General features: G+C 41.0%; 1 protein-coding gene across 2 annotated transcripts in view; it reads left to right on the top strand.

Moving 5' to 3' along the window:
• The first annotated feature begins 9,022 nt into the window (after positions 1–9,022).
• pde7a (phosphodiesterase 7A) overlaps positions 9,023–20,352 on the top strand; it is a 52,881-nt gene continuing 41,551 nt past the window's right edge. For both annotated transcript variants that reach the window (XM_015353671.2, XM_006634004.3), the window contains exon 1: positions 9,023–10,237. In XM_015353671.2, coding sequence (XP_015209157.2) covers positions 10,100–10,237 — 138 coding nt within the window. In that variant the 5' untranslated portion in view covers positions 9,023–10,099. The remainder of the gene's footprint in view (positions 10,238–20,352) is intronic.

The following is a 20,352-nucleotide window of genomic DNA, read 5'->3' as shown; positions in this document are numbered from 1 at the left end:
GATGGCAGGGGCAGGCAAATACTGTGTATTCCCCAGAGAGCTGTAGGGAATGTCCTGCCACCCTCAGTCACCTGACCAGCTGCACTTTATTTATAAAAATGCACTCTCACATGTTAGTGTTACAGTATTAATAATTATAGTTAGTGTTACTGCATCCCAGCAAGATAATGCAAAAAAAGGTTCCAAAAACTGAAGATTAGCCATTCCAGTCTCGAGGGCGGAATTCTTTTCAGATGTTGTGGATTGACCTCTAGGCTGCTCTAGCCAAGAAGAAAGTGAAGCCCAGTGCTCAACCCAAAAGCTGTAGGAGCAAAAATATCTCTGGGAAAATGTTTTAAAAAAGCAAGGAAAAACCGGAAGATATAAAGAAAACAAAGAGTGGACACAAAAAATTGTTAAGCGAGGGTGCCCAAACACATTTGTCAAATAATTTGTTTTTCCATGTTGCAGGCATGTAATCCAGGTATTATTGTCTGCTGTCAAGCGTCAAGAGACCATGTCTCTGAAAAGCACAACTGCTGATCTAAAATTAATTGAATGCTAATTAATGAACTTCTCCCACACAAAACTCAGATGATCCTCTAAATGAAAGAATTCCGGTTTCCCTCGCCCTCTGTGTCCCTGGTGATTTCAAAGCAAGATTTTCAATTACAATTTACTTGTTCCGGTTTATTGTTTCTCCCTGGACTGGGAAGGGCGTGTAATTATGCTTAAGAGAATTAATTCAATGAATCTCCTGGGGTACAGGTAGGTGTGTTGTATACGCGATGCTTGGGAACGAGCTTCCTGCCTGGGGCTTCAGGATACGTCCAGGGACTGGTATGTACTGTACATGTACATCTGAAATAACTACTTGAGAGGGCTTCTCTTCCTAAATCGTCTCACAGGAACGTATGGGCTTTTGCAATTAGAAAAGAGAAAGAAAAGTGTGTAATATTCCTCTGAACATTCTCGCTGATAATGTTACAATAATTAATGTTACAATACAATTAATGTGAATGTTGCAATATGGTGTTACAATAAGCTTATTTCAGAAAAAAATATTACATGCAGGTATTTTAGTTACAAAATCTCTCAGTTTCATCCTGAATGTGATATAAATTCAGTAAATTCTGAATACAGAGCTGGTATTCGATATGAGTAAAGAGATATTTAGCAAATTGTTACGATAGGAGGGGTAACAAAATGGAGAATAAGCAGGAATTGATTGAACGGCTTAGTCAACAAGCAAAATAATCATAACCCCCAGCTATGGATTTCTCTTTTTTTCACTTGAGTGGTTGGTATAATTAGAGGCATGTGAATCCGTTGTTGTTTGGCACAGCTTTGATGAAAAGAGTAATAATCCCGGCACACTTGGCTAAACACCTGTATTTATTAACAAATCCAAGTTCCCTAAAAATACAGAATAGCAAGTTCTCTTTAGCAAGGATCAAATACGTAGCTCCAGTAACATTTTTTTGGGATGATCATAAAGTAGGGACTCTAGCCTGACACAAGCTTCGAATTCTTCTTCTGCTGTCTCCTCTCTCTCTCTCGTGGTCTGACCCTTTTCTCCTCTTTCCTTCCCCTTTCTCTGTCTTAATCTGAGTTTATATGGCGTCTTTCTGGACAGTTGATTGACACTTAATCATTTACACAGGACCTAATTCACTAAAGCTCTGCGCCAGCAGCCATATCATCCTACAACTCACAACTGGCAGCCCACTGTAGCTCAGCAGGTGTGAGCCTGGTCAGTACCTGAATGGGAGACCTCTGGGGAAAAGGTTGCTGCTGAAAGAGGTGTTAGTGGGGCCATCACTCTGCTCTCATCCCCACTGAGAGCTGGTGTGTGGCGAGTGTACTGGTGCACTATGGCTGCTGTCGCATCAACCAAGTGGGACTGCACATTGGTGGTGGAGTCCCCATTACCTGTAAAGCACTTTGGGGAGGAGAACAGAGTGATAAAGCCAGTTCATAGATGGGGATTATTAGGAGGCCATGATTGGTAAAGGCCAATTGGAAATTTGGCCAGGACACCAGGGTTACACCCCTACTCTTTTTGAGAAACACTCTGGGATTTTTAATGACCACAGAGAGTCAGGTTGCAATAGTTGTAGTAGTAGTAGTAGCAGTGGTAACAGTAACAATAGTAATAGTAATATTAGTGTTCAAATTTATCATCTTTGTGCTAATTTCAGGCCAATGTTTTTGCACTTGCTCAGGGATTCATGAATATAGTGCACAGTGTAATATCAAGAATCCTGCTGTCCCGTTGCTTGTCTTTGTGAATGGTTCGCACTACCTTTTCATTGCTTTGTTTACCCCTGTTTACCACAGAATCCGTGAGCAGGGCTGTGCTGTTGCATGCTGAAGACCTCACCCTGGCTCCTAGCTCTTCTGTGAATCCCAGGCTTGTTTTTCCATTTATGTTGAGCAGCAGCCAGGGACTTTATTAAACTCTCTGTTGACATTGTTGCAAGAAACATAAGCATTACTTTCTTGTTCACCCAACATGTTCCTGCACTGGCATAAAGTAAATAGCTTTAGGTGGAGTCTTTGATAGTGCAGATTTCAGGAACAGATTGTGATCACTTTTCCGTGTCCCTGAGGTTACTGCGTGACAGTAAATGAAAGCTTAAGAGTTTCAACACTGTAAGAGTATCATTATTTCTGAGGTTGATGTACTTGGTCACTAAACAAAATCCATCAACCGCAAAATAAAAACGGTGATAAAAGAGTATTGTAGAAAAGATGTGATCTTTGAACACTTTGGAAATAGTTATAATTCTTGAAATGTTTTACATTATTTCATTTTTTCTGAAGTTTGGGATAGAACAGTTACGTAACTATATAATCACTAGCACACGGACTAAGACCTCTCTAAAATAATGTATAAAGATGCCTTTGAAGAAAACATTTCATATAAAATAAATGAGACATTTAAACAGTGCGGCTTTGTGGGAAATTAATGCCACGACTATGAAAAGATTTTTAAAAATTAATATCATACCAATTCAGTTAAATAAGCCTTCATGATAAATGGTTAAAAATGGATCCCACTAAAACGTGACTACTGTATAAAATGAGTTCAAATAAAAGACTCACACCTCTACAGTGAAAGACATCAAAATATGCATAAAGGACTGTTATTAATATATCCTAGTTAAAGACAAGATTTTCTGTAAAATAGAAACACATTAGAGGGGAAATGGATAGTTTAACCAAAAAATATTGATTTTATTTGATTATTTCAAAAGTTTAAAGTGCAGATGTTGGTGTTGAGTCTTCATTTTGAGAAGAAAATGCAAGGGTCTGCGTTCATTGTTCTCCTCTCTGAAAGGTAAAAAACGCAGTTTGGACTAAAATATTCTTTGGGATCTCACAACCATGTGTACCGTTAGAAACCTGCAATACATACACAGTAAGAAGAAATCTGTTTAAAATGTCATACCCTTGGCAAACATTTCAAGCATGTGACAGCCAGCTGTTGATGTGTATTTGAGCTACTGTTATCAGAGACAAACAAGCTTGAAGGCTTGTGTAAGTATATTTGAAGAAAATGGGTTTTTATTATATTTAAAAGGAAAAACTGAATTAACAGGAAATGCCATGTGGTTTGTTCTTCCGCTATTGGTGTCAATAAAAGTATTTTAAAGTTCAGCTTTTCTTTCTGTATTCTGGACTGATAATGTTGAAAAAAAAAAACTTTGCTGCACTTTGTTCTCATCTCTTTTCAATTTTTTTTTTTTCCGGCCAGATGTGATTTTCTACATGGGACAATCCTTAAATGCACACTGAAACTATGCAACAGAATGTCATTTTAACTGTTGCAAAAGTCAAGGCAGATGTGAAAGTCTTTGCTTTTATAGGAATGATGGTGAAAAATCTTGTATGTCGTATTGAAAGAGCCCTCTAGTGAAGTATGGCAAACCTTCAGACCAGCTTTGAGAGCTGCAAGCTCAGACCTTCCAATCTCTTCCACAGTTCACCCTGCGAACATTGTCTTTTTTGAAAACAAGATTAAACTAAGCCGGATCCACCCAGTCTATGTACTGTACACTCAGGTGTGTTTGTAGTCATCTGCCTTGACATATGCTATCAGATCTGCAGTTAAAACAAAGAAAAAACAAATTGACAATCGCCAAAATGCAAACATGTTAGAAACAATACAATACCGTATATCTTTGCTTCAAAAAAACGCATTCATGAATGTCTCTAATTTTGATTAGACTCTTGGAAGGAATATATTCCTGTAAAGATTCTCCATTGGCCTCACAAAACATTTCTCCTTCATCGAAGGCTGGTGTGACCAAGGATGACTCTTTTCCTGAGTGTTTTGTAGTAGCAAGAAAGTAAAAAAAAAAGCTTTATGTTATTGTTTTTAGCATTCACGTCTTGTCCTGAAACACAAATGAAGTGGATAATGAAATAAAAATAATGTATAGTTAGAAAATACTGTATATTGTTACAAATGGGGGGTTACAAGAAAATCGGGAACTAATTGATCAGATAAATCAGTAAGTAAAATAAATAATCTTAACCCCAAACTTGTAAAGATTTTGCTAAGATTTTGCTGTACCTGAATGGTTGGTATAATTAGTGGCACGAGTTCTTTGTCCTCCGGCACAGTTTTGATGAAATGAGTAATAATTCAGGTTACACTTGGTTAAACAGGTATTTATTTTAAATGACAAAACACCCAGTACACTACTCACAACACACACGTTTCCCTCCATACAGCACAAGTTTACAAACATGGCGTCTCAGGGGCGTAACATCCTCCCCACCCAGAAAAATCCCAGACTCTTAATGCCTACAAAGGAGAAATAAGCTGCCTTCTCAACCAAACAGAATAAAACCTACATTGAAACCTACAAAACAAATGGGAGCCTATCTCCCTAATCTACTATAAAATGCGCCCACTAAGAAGGAGAGACCATTTTTAACAAAGGGATTCTTCACTCAGGAAATCCCAGTTTCCTAAAAACTACAATAATAGCAAGCTCTCTTAGCGAGATTTAAATACCTGGCTCCAGTAGAGCCTTTTTTGGGTGATCTCAAACAAGGCCCTCCTACCTCACACGTGCTTTATGTTATGTCTCCTCCTGTCTGCTGTGGTCTGCTCTCTTCTTCCTCTGTTCTGCCTTGATCTGATGTTCTTTTGTGACTTGTGTTGATTGGCATTTAATCACTTACCCAGAACATAACTAAGGAAAACCCAGGTAAACTTTACGATTGCTTTCATCACTGAATCTGGCTCCCCTACAGCTCGGAAAACATCCCCTTTGCTTTGAAGCTGAAAATGTCCTAGGAATTGCCCATTGTTTCTAGATTCTTTTGAGGAACATCCATAGTCACTTCCAGCTGTAACAATATTAATTTCCTTTCACTTTCAGTTGTGCTCCATAATCTCTAATTAAAATATTTCACAGAGCGCCTCTTTGTAGAATTGAGGACTATGGGTATCTGTTGTAAACTTTATATGTAGTGCACACATGCACAAATTAAAATATTTCACCTTAATCAGATAGGAGTCTTTTCAAACCTTTATCTGTAAAGCCAGGAGAAGTAAGAAATTCAGGAGGACTGAACTGGCTCTTTAGGGGAAGAGCCCACATAAGCTTGGAAGAGAAGAAGGAGAGAAACACAGGTGCTGTTGTTTAAGCTGAAGAAGACAGAGAGCATGGGCCTCTCCATCTGTTTATGGGGGAGCAGGAAATGGAAAAAGGCACAGGAACAGTCCATTCCAGGAGGTGGGGGCTGCAGAATTCTACAATATATCCATCCATCCATTTTGGACCACCTCACTATAATATATATAATTTGTATTCCCCCATTTTGAAACAAGTTCTACTTGTAAAAATCAAGCAAGAGATGCTTAAAATGTTGAAAACCAAACATTCAATAAGATACTGTACAATGATTGGAAGGAGCTAAACTGTAAAGCAAATCTGCATTTGCAATAAGTGAAAACAATTTTCATTAGCTTCAAGTGAAGAAAAAGTAAATCCAAAATGTTTGGGGGAAAAAAGAAAGAATTCAAGCAAAGGAAAAGGAAAATGAGTGCAGGGAAGATAATGTGAAATAATTCTGAATGTCATTTGTGATTGCCTGGAAACATTCTTAAACAAAGCGTCTAATGAATAATATCGAGTTGCAGAATTCAGCACATGGTGTTTGCATAGTCAGCAGGAGCAGCAGGGAAAAATACCCTTACTGAGCCTTGTTGAAATCAGGGTACAATAATTTACCTGGGTGGCAGCAGAGAGCTGTGACACAGGACAAGCCAGTGTCCCATGCAAAGATGAAAGAAGACCTGAAATATTCTGGTCAGACAGAGGAAAAAAAGAGGCCGTGTGTGCAGTATTCTCCCATCTGTAAAGGAGAAGTGAAGCAAAATCTTCTTTCAGTCTGTCTTCAGTTTACCTTTATAGACCTAATGAAGTAACATAATCAAAACAGACATCTGTCTGCTCTCCAGTCAAACACTACATTGTCCACAGAAAAAAGGACATTTCATCTGGGTGGATACTGCTAGCCCCCAGATTAGATCTTCAGCAACTATAATACTGTAGCAAACCGGCTGTTTCCTTCACTGGGCTAGGCAAAACATAAAAATCCTTTTCTGTTTACCCTTAACAACATTTATATCGCTATTTTATGGCACTTAATTAGGAATAAAAAGGTCTGTGTGCTGTATACATCCCTAAGTTGTGTTTTTTTCTGATGAATCACATTACTTTCTATAAAAGAAAATCAATATATAATTTTCATAATGTGGAGTTGCACATGGCTAATTTTAAAATACAAAACTTATCAATGTTAAAAAAAGTATTGCAGATGAAGTGTCACATAAATCATATTCGAAATGTGGTCTGGACAGGTGCCCCAACTTGATTAAAAACGGAGTCTTTATCAGTTACGACCAGAAAACCCTTATTATTGGCAGGAAGTGTAACAAGTTACTTCACAAACCTTTTGGGTCTTGAAACCTTGGCAAACATTTGTATTTAGATCAAGAGATAAAGAGCCCGGCCTACTGAGCAAACTGATAAATTTGGCAGCATTGCCTGGAAGAGACTAGTGCGGCGTCTCATCCTGCCCCCTGCTGGCAGCCTGTTTGCCAAGTTTCCCCCCAACAACACTACAGGACTCAAAACTCAAAAAAGGAAAAAGGTTCATTCCAGATCGGATTACTTTTTTAATTAACTTGATTGAATCTCAAAACAGTGACAGAGAGCCATTCATACTGTCGATCTGACTCGATAATCTTCACAGACTCCAGTGTAATGTAAAGCATTTCAAATAAAGAAACGGTTCATCGTAGACAAAGGGGGCATACTTAAATATTAAAGTTTACAACAAGTAAATGTAAAAAAGTGCGGCCATGACCCTCACAAGCATGATGGATGGATCATTTAGGAACAGCTTATGCCAATTAGGAAGCAGGTGTTTTTCTGTTATAGACTAATAATTAGCATTCAGCATACAGATATAGTCTGCTAAAAAGGACTGTTATGAAACACACATAATAACATGCATCAACCTGTGTCTTCACATTACTCACAGACAGCACGTCCTTTAATGTTTTGGCAAACACAAATTTCAAAGATCATTTCAGCACAAGAAGTAGCGCCCAGGTTTGTTTTTAAACACATTACTAGCGGCACATTGTCAAACAGGCGCCGTGTCAGCAAAAGGTCATATTTTAGGCTGGATTTACATGCACACGTTATTAACAAGACGATCTCGGGTAAACGCTGACCTGAAAACAAAACATAGAAGTGTTACTCTTTCTAACTGTAGAAATATCCAGCAGCAGAACACCACGGCCTTCTGAACGCTTCTGGTACCTTAAACAAAACTAGCCTGTGTTTTGTTTCTGTATTTGTGAGATGATTGAAATGTTATCTTACAAGAACTTTATAATTAGCTTGCAATATGTTTAATTGTTACCTTATAGTGACACAAAGGCAGACCAGTTGTACAACACAGAACGGGTTTGTGCATGTCAGTCCTAGCAAGGGATAAGGCTCTATCCCTAGGTAAGAGGAAAGCAGCTCAGTAAATATGGATATTGGGCTGCCGGTAAATAACAATTAAAAATGAAAGGTATACCAAACGCTTGAGCCTTCTTTAGCAATTAAAACAGAGCCACCAGTTTTAAATCCAGTTTTAACATTAAATCCCACTCACCCCAGTACAGTTATCACTACTGGTACCAATGTATTGGACTGGAGTAGCCAGTTCCAAATCTTTAAGCTATACTTCAGGGCTAGCAGAACAGACAGTGCGTTTGAACCCTGCAAGCCAACTGATTATACTGTATTATCCTAAGAGCATTTGTCTTAACGTTGCCGAATTGCATAGTTCCGTTTCTGAATGGTATTGATTATTCCCTAATTACATCAGCACATAAAGCAAATTACAATATACAGAAATATTGTTAGGAAATATGTGCAGTTTAACAAACTATTTATTGTGCTTATTGAATTAGTAAATAACATTTTGGGGGACGGAGAGTTATAAAGCATAACTACTGCAATGTACTCGCAACTGGTGAATAAAGCAAAACGTTCAACTTCATATGGGATTTACTACAACTGGAATTCTTCTGTGAGGTTCCCCCCACTCAGGGAATAATTCCCGGCTCCTGTTGTCTCGTCATAACCTCTCCACTTGGCAGCGAGAGGAGTTAACACAGAAATCATTGCTCAAGTACGGCGGCATGACTCACACCGGCACGGTAATCACCAGCCACGCGGCCGGCCGGCGCGAGGGCAGACCCCGGCTGCGGGTGGAATACCCTACTCGAGGTCCGCGAGCTCGTTCCGACAGCCGCATGAATCACAAAGCCTCGGAATCACCCTTCCGGCGCGGCCAATGGGCGGCGAGGTGACAGAGCCCGGCCGCCGGGGCGCCCAATCACCGAGGGCGTAACAGCCGGGGCCGCCTCGCCATTGGACCGAGCCGATAAGAGCGCTTCGGCGTCCCCCCCCCCTCCCACCTCCCTCTCCTCGGCGCTTCAACAGCTCCATCTCTGGCAGGTGGTGCCTGTTCTCATGAGGAGTCTGTAACGTTTAGGAAGAACCCGGGGGTAGTAATAGGAAATCACCGTGCCCTGCTTTTCTTTTTTTTTTAATTCTTTTTTTTTTGTTTGTTTTTGCTTTTTAAATTTTGTTCGGGGTTTTTTTTTGTCCCCGAACCGCTCTCTTCCGTGTGCGTGTGGTGCCAAATCAATGTGCGTTTGTGCCGATGGAGCTCCAAATGCGGTGTCTCTCCTCTCCTCCCCCTTCAGAGCCAGCTACTTTCTGTTTTGTGGTGCAGTGAGGGAGCCCGATGTCTCTGAAACGCGGCGTGAGCCCTGTGCCTGCAATGTGAGCGAAGGGGGGAAAAGGGACTGAATAAAGATGTTGATACTTTATCAGCTGCTGCCGCCTCTGTCGCTGCACGTAAACACAGACTGAACAGCCCCGGGTCGTTGTAGCAACAAGCTTTTATTATTCCGTTGGAAGGCTTTTCCCGTTTATTATTATTATTATTATTTTTTTTTGGTAAGATTGGGAAGTGATTTTGCTTTTTTTTGGTGGGGGGAGAGAGGGGGGAGCGACTTTGATTGTGTTTCCTACGGCGGAGCCCTGGTCATGATGAAGCGCGTCTGAAAAAGAGACTTACAGAAAAAAAATGAGGAAGCATTTTTCAAAAGACACAAAAAAGACAGAGGCCTCTTCCTTTGTAGGCCCCGATCTGGGCTGAAAAGAGGGGCGAAGAAACAGCCCGATGAACAAAAAGGCGAGTAAAATGGGACACGAGAAGACACGCGAGGAAAAGAGAAGAAGATACATTTTATTCATGCCCGCTGTCCACGCAAGTCCGCTGTCTTTCCGAACAAAAAGTACTTTTTGTCTTTAACATAAAACTGATTATTTCAGGAAAAAAATTAAAAGGAAGACCGCCTGTTTATGGGGGCTTCATAACGTTTTTTTAATTTTTTTTTTTTGGTGCGCTTCGGCTATTTATTTTTTTTTTAATTGTTATTTTTTTAATTTATTTTTTTCCCCCCCCCGCGGTTGTTATCCTTCTGCCTCTCTCGACTTCTCCTCGACCCCGGAGTTCAATGGAAGTATGTTACCAGCTGCCGGTGTTGCCTCTGGACAGGCCGGTCCCCAAGCACGTCCTCAGCCGCAGAGGAGCCATCAGCTTCAGTTCCAGCTCGTCTCTCTTCGGCGGCCCGGACCCCCGGCAGCTATCGCAGGTAAAAAACAAAAACAAGAGCAGCCGAGCGGCTTCCTCATAACCGGACCCTCATCATCATCATCATCATCATTCGTTTTTATTTAATCGTCCCCCCCCCCCTCCGAGCCGGGCAGCGCGCCTCTGCCTGAAAATGAAGAAAACATCACCGTCACAGATAGGGACGTCTTCTTCAGCGGGCTGTGCGAGGACAGGACGGTGGAGGAGACGCGTTTGGGGGGTTATTTCATACACGTCCTTGAGTTAAAATACAACAGAAAGGGGGATATTTCTGCGTGGTGGTGGTGGTGGGGTTATAGTGTGTGTCGTATCTCCACAGGATGTAAACAGATCCCCCCCACCCGCCCCCAGTGCCCAGACAGTGTCAGCTATAGCGGAGCCCGTCCTCCGCCTTCATTCCTTCAGTCGGCGAGACCGTGGGAATGGCCACGCACTCGTCCGGCGCCTTCCGCGTGGAAGTGTCGCGCTGTTCGCGGCAGTTGGCTGGTGGCGTGTCCTGAAACGGAGACTAAGACGGGGCTGGCAAAGGCATCCGCTCGCCGTTTCTGCGTGGTTTGTTTTCCCCCCGCGAAGGCGCCCGGCGTGGAAGTCTCCCCCGTCCCCGTCCCCCCGCTACACGACAGTGCTGCTGTCCACATGCATGTTCAGGCTGCTTTTCGTGGGTGAGGGTCGCGGCACGTGGAAATTTCTACCATGAACACAGGCCCAAGACCTGAGTAGATTGTAATACGAGTTTTCTGGATGTTAAAAACATGAGCATCGGCAGAACGGTCGTTTCTAACGACGTCTATTTAAATCTCTGCGTATTAAGCTGCTCGCTTCGTTTCCCTGTTTTTTTCATGTTCAATTTCTCAAGGGAATACGCTAACGTTAGAAAAGCCTGAAAGCTAAAATGGTCAAATGTTGGACAGATGCTGTCATTGATGAGTTCAACAAGGGAGTAAGAAATCCCACTTAACAAGTGGTTTCTAGGCGCAACTCTTGTACCTAACATCTTCAGAGCTCTTTGTTTTATTACGCAGCGTGCTGTACTGTTAGTGCTGCTTAAGTCAGTTTACAATATCTTCACATATTCCACAAACACTTCTCTGCACTGTGCTAAAACCGTCTGCTAAAATGGACACAAAAAGTACCTTCTTTCTAACGAGTAACCATCTGTTTTTGTTTCTCATTACCACGTTATGGCAATGTGACTTTCATTTCCTATAAAAAAATGTTATTTTTCAAGGCTCTAATCAGGAAAAAAAAAGAAGAAAGCAGATCCTTTTGGTTGTAGCAACATTAGGTATTGTGAATACAAGTTTGTTGCTGTTTTGCCCTGTACCAGTTGTTGAAGCAGATGCTATCTCACTCTGTTTATGCTCAAACCAAAACTGTGTATAGGTGACAGAACTCAATTCTAGGAACTTAAATTTTTTTTTGAGAAGGCTTAAGGTCATACCGTAGAAGAGAAGAGAAGCCATAATTTAAAAGTTTTTTCTAGCATTGCATTTCTGGGGCATTGTGAGAGATTTTGTACATTTGTGAAATGTTTAAACTGAAACGGTCTGTAATGTTAGTTTGAAACATGCCTGCAGTATCTAGTATCTGGAAATGTTTCCTCTTGTGTTTAATGGATGAAGCTACACTAACATCGACAGTGTAACTGAAGAGGTGGCTTGTTGTAACTTGAAGTTCAAATGGTAGATTTTAGTCAGCCTTGGTCATTTTCAAAGTATATTGCTTTTGTGTGTAAAGTTTGCTCATTTTTCAGCACAATACATTCTATTCAATAGTAATATTGGGAGAACATTCAACTAGAGCCCATGAGTGAGGCCTTTACCCACATTGTGCTTTACTCAAGAAGAAGCTTATGCTGTCAGGCTGATGTCAGTCTGGAATACCCCCCTAGGTGTGACTTCCCATTGGTTGCTATCTAAAGAATCAAAGTCCCATAGCTTACCAGCAAAACTTTTTTTTTAAATACACAATCCATTCAGTTGGGTGTTAAGTTTCACTGAGGGTTTCAGATACCCACTGTGCTTTTTGTGAGTAATCAAAACAGCCGGACATCAGATACAGTATGAACTGTTGCTTGCGATTGAATATTGAATGTGATATTTTAGCACTGCTCGTTTTTCAGTCTTACCTTTTCAGGTTATATACATGTTGAATTTCGTTATGATGAGCATAGTGTGTTTGAATCCTGACCTCTTTGTGACTTTTTGATGTTTTAACTCCAGTGTGCCACTTCAAGCTTAATGGCATTCGTACTGTACGTTTGTTGCTGCATACTAAGTTGAGGAAAGAAACCGTAGCCAGAGGTCTTTTGCAGAGAACAGTGTGGGCACTGAAATAAATTATTGTAAGGTCAAAATCGTAAGGCTAATGTAAGCTGTGATTTTAAAGCAAAACCTCATTAGTTTTCAGCATCTTTAACAATAAATTTAGAGATCTTTTAAGAGCAAAAAGAGAATGAGTTGTACCAAAACACATTTGGAGGTATATGTAGTTAGTGAGGTTAAAGAAGTTCACCTTGAGTGCCAGATCTGTCTCGACTAGATTTATGCCTACCAAAACAGGTTCTTGTATTGCATTGATACTAGATGAATTAAATGGAAAAGCTCGCGATGGATTACAGAAGCTTATTTGTTCCTTTTGGAAACAAACAAACACGGGAATCGTGCTTGATTTATGTGAGCCAGTCGATAAAATATTTCAGGAGATAAAGAAGTAGTGAAGAATGCTGAGGGTGGAAATGAGAAGGCATACATTTGTTTAAGTTTGCGAGCTGCACCCAAAAAGTGAGTTTTGTGCAAGTCTTAAATTGAGTGCTGATGCAGAAATGTAGACCTGCTGGCCGTTTCTTACCTCTGAAAGTGAGCCAAGTCTTCTAGACCTTAACTGGTTTTGTTGTTGCAGTAGAGATTTTAAACCCTGTCCAGATTGTAGAGTCTGTACAAAGCAAGGGAGGTAAATGTGGCTCCATAAGAAATTGCTTTGACCGCCTAGTTAATAATGGAAACAGCTGCATTGACTGCTGGGGTCACACACTGTCATACAGGACTGAATCTTCAGAACGGGTGCTAAGGCGTGTTCAATCAGAAAATAAAATACAATTTTGTGTCTTAATCGTTCACGCCAGGGTCCAGATGAATTCCAAAAATGTGATGCACCCCTCCCCGAAAAAGTAAAACTTACAAATGATTGTGATTTTCAGTGATTATATGATCAAAAGGCGATTGTAGAGAAGTGAACTGTGCTATTAAGTGAAACCTGCTTTGTGACTTTTGTAGGTCCCAGTTCTTGCAAAAGAGCATAAAGCAGTCAGTAATGAATGGCTGACACGAACCTCAGTGTACAGGGCATCAGGTCATGCGCTGTACTTTATCCAAGGCGGAAAGTGCAACAGGATTCTTTCTTGGATGGGCCAAGGAGATTGTTGCAAACTTGGCTCTGTGTGCTTTGAAACTTTTTCCTAGTAGTGAACAGATTTCAGAGTTTTTTCATTGGTACGGGTATAGGTAACAGTAGCATTTTAAACATCTGTTACTCAGCCCTAGGAGACCCTGCCTTGTAGATGTGCAACTACATTTACATTTAAAGTGTTGGGTTTTGTTTCCCAATTGGATCTGTGCTTGGATCTTGCAAGGTTAAAGATCCCAGATAAAATACATATTTTTTAATTAAAATCAACTTTGTCCGTTTTAGTTTTGCAAAATTCCAGGATGGCAAAGTTTCCAAAATCGTGTGTCATTTTAGCGTCTGCCTGTGCCCGTTTGACCCGGTGTGTTAAGATTTTAAAACACAAAGTTAGATTGGCAAATTAATCAAATAGAAATAGACATCTAGCAATTTTTTTGTTTTGTATGGAAGCATGTGGAATAGATTACATTAAGGAACAACTACATTAAGGAAAACCATGCCCTTGGCAATAGATACCGAGTCTGGTATGTGAGGTTATTTTTACATTCTCTTAAGAACGACATTGTAACCTGGCCATTTTAAGTACAAACAGAGTCACAAGCTTTTTAATATTAGAAATTCCAGTTGAGTTACTACAACATGTAGTACTGTCAATACTGGTTATAAAGAGTGTTTTCTAGAGCCGGTGACCTGAACCAAAAGCCAAATGGACTGAAAATGAATCATCTCTGCTTGGAAGAAAGTGATTTCATTGGCAAACTTTATTTTAGCTTTTAGTTTAAAGGGAACTGCAAGGCTATTTTTATATTTTTGGGGTTAGAAAGAATCGGCATTGTGAAGCATTTCAAAATACAATGAAAGTAAAATGCACACAGTAATGTATATAACCCTCAACGAAATAGATTAACTTTCCACATATGCACAGTGCCATAGTCTGTGATTCAGAATGAAGCAAGAAAATTTCCAGTAAGGTGGAGCGACCCTATTACCTTGTAAACAAGCAGGCTTGTGAATACATCTCTTCTAAATATTGTTCTTGACTTCGAGACAGCGAATCACAGTGGGATATTTCTGCAGTGAAATGTCTGCTGCACAACCTGTACCTATTCTCTTATACATCACATTACATTAGTCATTATAGTGACTAGTGAGCAGGAAGGGCCACCTTGCATCGCAATTCACATGAACTCTTTCTCCCCCTTGTGGCAAGGGCAGTGGTTTGTGACAACACGGTTCCCAAACAGTACTTTGACAAACTTCATTCTTGATTTGTTAAAATGTTGCGAAAACCGTCCATTAATTTATTTTGTATCGTTTTTTTAATAACCGGTCTGAGAAACTGGAACTGCGGCTACCCTTTAAGTTTTTGCCTTTACGGTTAAAAGCTCAGATGTCCCTTGCATAAACTTTCAGTCTTGTTGCAGTTCCCGATCTCTGGTCCCATGTCCGTTTACTGCCCAAGCAGACCCCTGTCTACTGAGTTCACGACGGAGTTCCTATGTTTCTGGGCTGGGCGAATGAGTAACGGATACCGGGCTCAGTTAACAGGGGCATCCTGCCCTGACACTGCAGCTGAGACTAGACACCCATGGCAAGTCTTGGCAAGCCCAATGCAAAAGGACGGTGAATCGAGACTGAACTAAGCTGTGATCCAGTTCAGTGTAAACGCAAATATGTTGGGACCTTTATTTTATAGCACAAGAATAAATGTAACACATCTGCCGGCCTTTTGTTCCCTTTCCCCCCCACAGGCCGACTGTTTTCTAAAGGAAGATACAGCGTGTTTGTTAGCTTCTGTTGCTTTTCCTTAATTACCTACCTGTCGGGGCTTGGCTACTATTGTGGTGGTGATGTGGCAGATCAATGCTAATCACTCCTGCTGCTACGTGCTGCAGAACTTGTATCCCTTGCAAGGCTTGAGTGTAGTATGGGGGATTCATTTCAGAATGTCTGAAAAGTATATTTAAATGCACGCGGCCCTCATGAAACGTTCGTGCGGCTTGTCTTTCTGAAAACGGTCAGTCTCGCCGGTACTTGGAGACGAGAACGTGAATGTATTCCCTGTGCTGTGGCACCAGATGAAAGGTCTGTAGTTGTCACCCTCGCCTCCCCACCCACCCACCAAAATCTGCTTGGGCTGTTGGGAACAGCTTAGTGTTGAATGACCCTGTGGGTGTGCAGTTTTGGAAATTCATAACCTCTTGCTAGTTTTGCTACTATTGTTCTTGCCACATAGTCCTGCTCGTTTTTTTTTTTAAGTGAGGATGCTTACAGTGTGAGGTCCAGCCTTTGCCAAGCAAGGTTCCCCAGGTCTTTAAAGAAAGATTTTTTGAAGCCTGGGGCTCAGCATCTAAATTGCTTTACCTCGTTTACACGTGAGATGAATCATTTCTCCTGAGGGTTATCTGACTGTGTGTTTGCACTGGCTGAGCACCCTCCTTGTGGTCTTCTGTTTATCATTGCGGCTAGGCAGTGCTAGCCTTTGACAGTGTTGCTTCTGTGCGTTTTAGGTTATTACTAGGCTGTTACAAGCAGCTTGTGGTTTGATTGTGAATGGTTAAATGAGGTGCAAAACATTTCGCTTTGTTCTAAATTAACTTACGTTTGCATGCATTTTAAAATGCCTAGACCTAGATTGTAAGTTTTGGCAGTCAGAGTTATGGTAGTAGGGAAATTTAATTCACAAAACACAAACAAGAATTTTCTGTGTGCTATATCACAATGGCCATTTTTTTTCCACTGTCAAGTTTATCTCATTTCAGTGGGGTTGGGATTTGGCTAGTGAATGAGAATTGTTTTTCTCTGTGTTCTAGGGTTACTATGGTTGTGAAAGCAATGTCTTCTCCCTTAAGGTACCTTTCTGAGACTATTGCATGTAGCTGAGGAGCAGAATTCTTGCACAAATACTTTTTTTACATTTCCTGTTTATCTACTGGAGGAATCGTCCACATTTCACTGGAGCTCATACCGCATATGAGTGATTTTCAGTGAAGTTTCCCTCTGAAACATGAATGTTGTTCCAAACCCTGAGTCATTTCACTGGTCTTTTAACTTAGCAGAGCTGATTCTTGTTGTGAATGTCCAACTTTGAGGTTTGGAGTATTGCTAATGACAAAACGATTGGAATCGTTCCTCTGACTGGCCACCACCATTCAGACCTTATTTTCAACAGCCATGTTTGTGATCAGAGTTTACAGCTTCAAACACTCTTAAACACATCCATCAAGTATATTTGAAGTGCTCTGTGTGCATCAGTGTCCATTCAATACCATCAAGATGAGATTTTCCTCATCTTAACAAAGGATTCTGTACTGATCCTATGAGTTTTTCCAAAATCTCTTGTTTCCGTTGAGTTGAGTGCTGGTTGGGAAATACTCATGGAACTTTCTACACCAGCTGGTGTTTACTTATACATCTCTAGATGAAGTTGTAATGGGCATCAGCAACTTTGGTAAATCAGGTTTGTTAATTTACTCTTCAGCGCTATGTATGTTTGAAAGGACACCAAGGTCTTTTGACCATACACGTGTTCCTGCAATTTTTGTCTGTTACTGCCTGGCACATTGCAAAGTATATTCATGCATTGATGGTGGCGTTGGGTACTAAGGAGTGAGGTTTTGTGTTTTCTTGTATGCTTTTGTAGCAAACTGTAGAACTTGCATAGACTGGTTATCAAGATTTCACTTCTGATTGGCGTTGGAAAATGGAAATACACATAACATTTTAAAATGAAAAAAAAAATCTGATCTATGAATTCTGCATTATTAACTGATTTTTATGCTTTAGCATTTTTTTACTTTGTCCTTTCATATTCACACCTGGAGGCTTTTGTCTCCTACTTAAGCAGGATAGCTTGAACGTTACTGCGATGTCTGCTAGTTATAAACGTGAAATAGTTTAATATCTTCTAAAAAGTGAGCTTTGTAAGTGCTGTTTAAGTTCTCAGGAACATTTGACAGGGAATGATTTCACTGGTGCGAGCTTTCTCATGCCTCTCTGCTCCTGTGTGCTCCTCCTGCACTCCAGCAGCATGCATGACTAACGTCGACATCGTTCTGGGCTGCTGCAGACTCTGCAGACTCAGCACTGATCTCTCTCGGCTCCGTTCCCTCTGCTGAAGCACAGGCTCATTTGACCAAATTAGGTTGCATTGAGCATTTTCGTCTCCTAAAGTGTCTATTTTCAAATGGCATTTTTTTCTAAACAGAGGTTATTGTGAATTGTTGTTAAAATCTTACCTGTTTTTAAAATGGTATTGCAGAAGCTAGCTCTTCAGTCTTTCACATTGCCCGTGTTTTGTACGGTGATACCTATAACATTTAAATCAATCTACAAATCTAGTCTTTTTCTTCAATGTCAAAGAAAAGAGCAGTGCACAGATGGATGTTATTCCTAATGGGCTTTGCACCTTTTCATAATACCCAGAAGCATCCTGGAGAAAAATCAGTTTATTTTTAATCAGCTTAAATATTTCTGTTGTTGTTTTCCAAATCTGATGACCTTCTATTTTATAGTGCCCTGCAAAAACAAAAGTGGAAGTTTTAGTAGGGCTTGGAGATAAAAGTAACATCTTGGTTCTGTCCTGTTGTCCAGTGCTGAAAACCCACAAATTTATCTTACTTTACTTTGAGTGCATATGATCATTCCTGTCATGGTTTTGACCACCCAGGGAACTGCTTCAAAGCCCCATATTAGGTCCTTAGGTGGACTAAGTTGCAATCAGGTCAGTCTAGGTGCTTTGTCCACATGTAAATTGCGTCTATAAAAGAACACTGTGCTACTGTATCTGTGAACGCTGCATCACAGAGCCTTCTGTTCTTGAGCAAAACACCGTGACCAAGGTTGATAAAGGAGCCAATTAGGAAGTAAAGTTAGAGACTGATTGGAGAAGGTCAATTATAATACAGAACATGATCTGTTTTTGGTTTCTTTTGCCTGTCCTACTTTGAATTAAGACTTTATTCTCATTCCAAAAGAGTAACGTATACCCCAGTAAGTCCAGTGTCTCTTTCCAGTGCTGAGCTGGGCTATTGAACCTCTAGGAAGAATGGAATTGGTAGATTCCTTTCGTTTGGGCTTCATCAGTTGTAGTCTGGTGTAAGAGTTACAGTAATGTGCCAAAGTGCTGAACGTCCAGGCTTTGTTTATCCTTTTTCCTGAACAGTAATATCCAAGAGTCAGAGAGCTCTGCAGTTAGCCACATGTTCACATGTAAGCAACAAAAAATAATATAAAAATAAAAGCTGTGAAGGCTTAATTTTTTACTTTGCGGGGGGGTAAAATGTCTGTGTTTTCTGCAGTGCCAAGTAGGTTGTTAATTTTGCAGCATGTTTTGATGGTCAATGCGTCATTACTTATTAAACTGTGCTTTGTTTTTGAAGTAAGAGGGTTTGTGGGGTGTATGGTGTGGTGAAAGGTTGCTTAAACAGTATCACAGTCCGGGCATACAGCAGCGGATACACTGTAGCGCACTTCCTCTTACGGTAGCTGGGTGAAGAATTGAAATGCGCCATCAGCCCCCGTCTCTCCTGGGGGCCGCGGTCACCCTTGGCGTCAGCTATGTGCCAGTCTTCAGGACCCGCCCATTCACAGTCCCTGAGCTACTGCAGTTATAAGGGGCTCCTGTGGATTCTTCCTCTCTGCCGCGGGAGACCGGCCCCGTGCTCTGTGCTCCCAAACTGCAGACTGTCAGTCTCTTTTTGATGGGTGGTGGTGGCTCTGTGGCTCAGGATCTGCGCCTGTGGCTGGAAGGTTGCCAGTTCAAATCCCGCGGCCGGCAGAGGAATCCTACTCCGTTGGGCCCCTGAGCAAGGCCCTTCACCCCAGCTGCTCCAGAGGCGCTGTATAAATGCCTGACCCCAAGGTTTCTCCCCGTCTGTGTGCCTGTGGGGCTCATGGAGAGCAAGCTGGGGTATGCGAAAACACAAATTCTTAATGCGAGAAATTGTCTCTGGCCAATACATCTGATCTGATCTGTGCATGCTTGATGTCGGACTCAAGGGGCCGTCCTGCCCGTGGAGCTGGGCAGTTGTGCACAAGCCTGGGCTCCAGGGGCAGCGGTCTTACCGCCACGTCACTGCTTGCAGGCAGTTAACTTTGAAATGCAGCTTTTAGATTATTAATGGCTCTGTGAAATAAAGCTTTTGGACTCTTAACGGTGAACGTCAACAGAAAACTGCTTTGGCGTTCAAATTCTTGTCCCTTATATACCTGTGCGAGAAGTCAAATTGCAAGTACATTTTATGCGTGAGGCACGAACAAATAATGGGTCTTTAAATGAAGATGAGGTGTTATAGTAGTATTCCTACCATTAATACATTTCATCATATGAAAGTCACTCTCTGAATATCTAGGAGTACGCTGCTGTTAAACTATTTCATGTTTAAGACTCTGACTTATGTTCCAGTTTGTCGATTCACAAAGAACTCCTTTGACAGCCTCTGAAGACCTGAAGGAGTAATTTAACAAATGGGGGGGGGGAATCTTAGACCATCTTAAAAACAAAAAAGCTTTATAGAAATTGTGTAATCATTCAAAAAATGTAAAGTATGATTAAAATGTGAAATTACTCTGTATGGATGAAACACCTCCTCACCGAATGCTGTGTATTTTATGATGAAGACCTCTGACGCCTAAACCAAGTCTGTGTTTGATGGTGTTTTCCTGTTTTGCAATTCGTAACAGATGTTATTGCTGTGGAGATAGGAGAGC

The sequence above is a fragment of the Lepisosteus oculatus genome, chromosome 6, assembly GCF_040954835.1.
Source record: "Lepisosteus oculatus isolate fLepOcu1 chromosome 6, fLepOcu1.hap2, whole genome shotgun sequence".
Taxonomy (NCBI): domain Eukaryota; kingdom Metazoa; phylum Chordata; class Actinopteri; order Semionotiformes; family Lepisosteidae; genus Lepisosteus; species Lepisosteus oculatus.
This window is presented reverse-complemented; position numbering and strand designations above follow the sequence as displayed.